Here is a 3,764-nt window from a genome sequence, read left to right on the forward strand (position 1 = left end):
AAAATAAAACCAAATGCCCTCCACTCTCCAATGTTTCCTCAGAAAGCTTCGTTGAGGCATTCGCTGGCTGCTTCCAATCCACTTTTACGTGACTGAAGGATATTGCTGCATCAAGTCCTGGATTGCAAGTATCCTCTTCAAAGGAAAAAAGAAATGCTGAACATTGTCATCTGTTTCCCAGCATCAGAGCGATTTATCTCTGCAGTCAATTTCTGGCTGCTCTGGCCACTTGATAGTTTGTCTCGGCGTCAATTAGTTTTTCCGGATCCAATAGTTGGTTACCATTTAGCAGTTGTATTTTTAAAATACAGTTCTCAATCTAGTGGTTAAAAAAAATATATATATATCTTAAGGTCATAGGGTTTACATACAGCTTGTGTCATGTACCACTGCCATGGTTTAGAGTAAATGGAATGATGACCGAGTAAAAGAAAAGTCAACTCCTCCAGAGGTCTGATCCAGTCCAAAATGGCTGCTATACAATGCAAGACAGCACTGTGTTCCAAAATGCACTCGAATTTCTCTTGTTCTACTCAGAAACACACGTCCAAATTCAGCTGGTATAAGACTAAAAAAGTTCCAGTTTGGATTTCTGAAGCAGTTACCACAGGGTGAATTCGATCAACGAGAGGTGGGAAGAGGAGAGGAAAAAAAAAACATGCACAAAATGAAAATAAAAAAAAAGTATCTAGTGGTTTAAAAAAAAAAAAAAAAAGATAGGGATAATGCTAAAGAAACTGCATTTGCAGAAGTTCTTTTAAAAAAAGAACATGTGATTGGACTGAAGGGGACAGGCACCTCTGGTTTTCTACTGTCTTCCCAACCTCTTTCTTGGATACATTTCTGTCTGCGACATGGTGGACCCAACATTTTTTGAGCTGTACTTGGTGATCAAAGCGTGCAGATATGGAACTGTGGTTAAAAAGCTCACCCTCCCAGCGGGTCTCTTTGTCAGAGCCTTGTTTGCTCGATGTGCAGAAACTTCACCAGAGGAACCATCAGGGTTGCTCCTAGCTTTACCCTACACACTTCTCTCCGCTTTTAGAAGGGGAAAAAATTTGACCACTTCCCGTACCATCGCATTCAAAGCAGAAAGATCTTTCTTTTGTACCTGCTTAGCTCTCTAAGCAGTTGGGTAAGCTTCAGGAATAAAGTAGTACTGGTTATTTATGCCAAAGAAAATATATTAGCCCAGGAGTTCATGGAGGATTGATGAAACGATCAAGATGTCCCAAGGATAAATGATCTGTCAAACTGCATAGACGACTACGGTGAAGGTCAACTGGTGTCTAACCCCAGTGTGACAGGCACTTAATTCCACGTGGTTGGACCTCATTAAAATTCAGTCTACAGGAAAACAAAACAAAAACAAAAACAAAACAGCAACACAGCTGGGTCACCTGTACCCTACAAAGTGCTTATGTCTCGACATAGCTTTCAGATCCCAGAAGGTCAATCAAACCCTGTTTGTCTCCGTATGTAGTTCTCATAGATCGCCATCGCCCATCACCGAGGGTTGCTTGCCATCAAGCAGAAGACGTATCAGTCTTTGCAGGTGTAAACCTCTTCTCTCTGGGTGCACTGCTTGCATTCCACGTAGCAGCACCAACGGACCTGACATTGGCACGGACGGGTGACCACCCGGCTTTGCGTATTGTGCCCTCGCCCGCAGCAGATACTGTCACAGTTCTTGTCTTTGTAACATTTCCTTCCTGAAGTCCCAGGCGAGTATCTACTCATCATACAGAAGCTTGGGGAATCGTCAATGTAGACAAGATCCGTAGTCCTTGGGATTTGATCACTGTGACCAGGGATGGACTTCTTGGGTGGGGAGATGTCCCCTTCCCCCGTGGCCTCGTTGGTAGTGCTGCCCACTTTGAGCGATGTCTCGTACTTCTGCTTCAGCTGCTTCCCTATTTCATGGAATGGAGAGAGCTGCCTCCAGCACGTTCGGACAGTACAGGATCCAGATACGCCGTGGCATTTACAGGTTGTCTCCACTCCAGCTTTGATGACCTGCAGACACACACGGCCCCAAAATAAAGTCAGTTATGAGGGAAGAAATCAAGACACAAAGCCAAAAAAAAAATAAAAAAGAAACTATCAAGGCTGGCTTGGCTTGGTCTCAAATCCCTTCTAAATTATTTCATTGGGTTTTTTTTTATTTCAAAATTCAAACTCAGTGGGTATTGTAATGAGAATTTAGACTCATCTCAGCAGTCCTAAAGGAGGGAAATAACTTGTTCAAGATATCAGAAAAGAAATGTGTATGTTTGATTTATTCCTAAAGCAAAAGAAAGTCAGTCTCCATATAGCAAGATGTCCAATCCCTGCTTGGGGATAGCTTGCACGGGAAGAGCTCTCTTCAGACCACCACAAAGTGTAAAAGCAGGAGGAAGAGCAGAGCCAGTGGAACCACAGTGTTCACATAGGAGATGGAGGGAATGGAAAGACAAGGTTATTTTCAACAGAAGGAGCAGCATGGGAAGGAGGAGGAGTATCAGCAAGGGAAGAGAATTTAAAAAAAAAAAAAGGGAGAGTCAATGGTTATTCATCTTAGAAAGAGACATAGGTGGTAACAGCCCACCAAGTGCTGTAAAGGACTCCACACCCATAAATTGACCAATGTTACACAAAGGATCCCATCCTTTTGGAATCAACTGTAATAAAGATGTTTCATGGCCCAAAAGCATATCCATCTGCTTATAAATGACATCACAGTATTCTCTTCCACCTTATCCCAGAGATTGGTTTACACCTGGGACTCCTCCATGGGCAACGTGGGAGCAGATACGTTGTTTGGACAGTCACAGATAACCTGCATTTGTCCACAGATTATAAACAGATATTTATAGCTCTAGTTCTCCCTCCCTGCCCCTTCCCCAAAAATAGGTTACAGTTTGACTTTAAACCAGTAAGGTACAACCACCCCTTAAAATAGCAAGTTAGAACAGAGTTTATTTTATAGAGCGGCCTCCTATCAAGGTACCACTGAAAGTGCCCTTCCTTTGGGCATCTACGGTATCTGAAAAAGGAGGAAAAAAAAAATATATCTCCCCCCTCTGCCCATTATGGCATCTGCCTACATTACGGCCTCATGACAGCAGAGGACTGGCTCCAGTCCATTTCCTGACCATCCGGTTCTTAATTATTTGGCTGCATGAGTCCTGCTGAGCACCATGTGCAAATGTGCAATAGGTCATGGACTCAGAATTGGGGTCTGGCCCAATCCTGATATTACAGAGACATTTTTAGAAAGGCACTATGCATAATACGGCCTTCAGCGAAGCCTGGCCAATGGTCACACTTCATTCCTGCGACAGCCAAGACCTTTTCAAATGCAATCCAATAATACACAGTAGCATTCAAACAAGTGACGGGTTACAGAGAGAGATGTGTTACTGCTTATAGTACTCAGCTGGGCCGGCTTGGTTAGGGGCTGTCACGCTTTGCGTGCCAAAGTGTCTAGCCAACTCTGCAAGAAATCCCACAATGTTAGACAAGAGTGTACAGAACACATTTCAACACCAAGGAGGGGGGGGGGGGGAAAAAAAAAAAAAAAAAAAAAAAAAAGGAGGAGAGAGAGGAAAAATAGAAAAAAAGAGAGGTTCCAGTTCAGAGACTCTACCTGCCGTTGCCAAAGACCCTCTGCAAAAACTGCTGCTCCCCAGATCCATGGTGAAGCTGCTGGTATAAGCCACAGAGCCAAAGACTCAGCACTTGCCCACTTCTGCAGCAGTTCTGTCGATGGAAGCAGAAAGGTA

General features: G+C 43.6%; 1 protein-coding gene across 1 annotated transcript in view; it reads right to left on the minus strand.

The window, feature by feature from the left end:
• Window positions 1-1,039: 1,039 nt before the first annotated feature.
• Window positions 1,040-3,764, minus strand: part of WNT9A (wingless-type MMTV integration site family member 9A) — a 60,469-nt gene continuing 57,744 nt past the window's right edge. The window contains exon 4 of the mRNA XM_014944845.1: window positions 1,040-2,016. Within this exon, the coding sequence (XP_014800331.1) occupies window positions 1,543-2,016 (474 nt within the window). The 3' untranslated portion in view covers window positions 1,040-1,542. The remainder of the gene's footprint in view (window positions 2,017-3,764) is intronic.

Source organism: Calidris pugnax, unplaced genomic scaffold (genome assembly GCF_001431845.1).
Source record: "Calidris pugnax isolate Ruff unplaced genomic scaffold, ASM143184v1 scaffold54, whole genome shotgun sequence".
Lineage (NCBI taxonomy): Eukaryota > Metazoa > Chordata > Aves > Charadriiformes > Scolopacidae > Calidris > Calidris pugnax.